General features: G+C 56.4%; 1 protein-coding gene across 1 annotated transcript; it reads right to left on the bottom strand.

Moving 5' to 3' along the window:
* Positions 1-524: 524 nt before the first annotated feature.
* Positions 525-1070, bottom strand: LAESUDRAFT_449940 (uncharacterized protein). The gene is made up of 2 exons (XM_040902506.1): positions 932-1070; positions 525-863 (listed from the first exon to the last, which is right to left on the bottom strand). Exons 1-2 carry the CDS (start codon positions 941-943, stop codon positions 585-587), a joined length of 291 nt encoding a protein of 96 aa, XP_040759670.1. The 5' UTR covers positions 944-1070; the 3' UTR covers positions 525-584.

The following is a 1070-nucleotide window of genomic DNA, read 5'->3' as shown; positions in this document are numbered from 1 at the left end:
GTGCGAGCGGCGTACTCACCGGTACTTGTGCGTTGTGCTATGTTTTTGCGGCTGCATTTGACGGGCATGGGGAATGATGTGCCTGCACACGGGCGGACGTGAGCATGAGCGGATGGTGCGATCACAAGATACGCTTACTTGGCTCAATAGGCCGGGGCAGCGAGGACGTGATGCATGAGCGTGAAGAGAGGGCGAACAGCGCGATATGCACGACGCTCGACGTGGCCCGTGCGTCGCCTTTGCAGGAGGTGTTGTCAGTGGGCTGCTCATGTGAGCGAGACGCACCTGGACGGGCATGCTGTGCCCAGCGATCCTGAGATAAGATGGATGTACACGGTCGTCAGCGGTAGCGAGCGGAGAGCTAGACGGCGTACTCACAAATGGCAGTGGCGGAGGGCATGTCATGGTGAGGACGGAAAGAGATGACGGGCGAAGAGGGGTGCCGGACTCGGTCTTCATTCGCCATCATTTATACCTTGCAACTGGACCGGGGCCCGACGTAACCTACCGTGGCATGATCAGGGGACTGCATAACAAAAAATAGGCTGCTCTGTCAGCGGCACGAATGCCTCCCAGGGGATATGTCACCCGAAATTCCACTGTCGGCGAAGCTGAGATCCAGGTGAGAGAAGCGTGTGATGGGCTCGTTCTCGTCCATCGAAGAATGCGCGCTGGTAGAACACAGAAATACATGCCGAGTTGAGAGAGTGCCAGGTAGGGATCTGTGCTGTCTGGACTCTGGAGTGCCTGATGCGTGCGAGACCAGCTTGCGCAAGTCCAATTTGATGCGGGAAAGCAGCACCAGTGGCTTGTTCATGAATTACCAAATGATATCCATGGACCTTCTCAAACGGATCACCTGCCTGCGAGTGCAGCAGAAGTTAATAAGGTGAGTTCCATGTGTGGGCGAGGCCCGGGTTGGGTGACTCACCGTCCCATACATATCACACGGGCATTCGGAGAACCTGATGAGACCTGCCTCGTTTCATGTACGACCTCTCGAACTTTCATGGCGACGGAATAGCAATGTGCCGTCCCATTCAAATGGACCCATCGCCTTCTGGTTCCGC

Source organism: Laetiporus sulphureus, assembly GCF_001632365.1.
Source record: "Laetiporus sulphureus 93-53 unplaced genomic scaffold LAESUscaffold_54, whole genome shotgun sequence".
NCBI lineage: Eukaryota > Fungi > Basidiomycota > Agaricomycetes > Polyporales > Laetiporaceae > Laetiporus > Laetiporus sulphureus.
The sequence above is the reverse complement of the archived record's forward strand: the minus strand, read 5'-3'. Positions and strand labels throughout refer to the sequence as shown.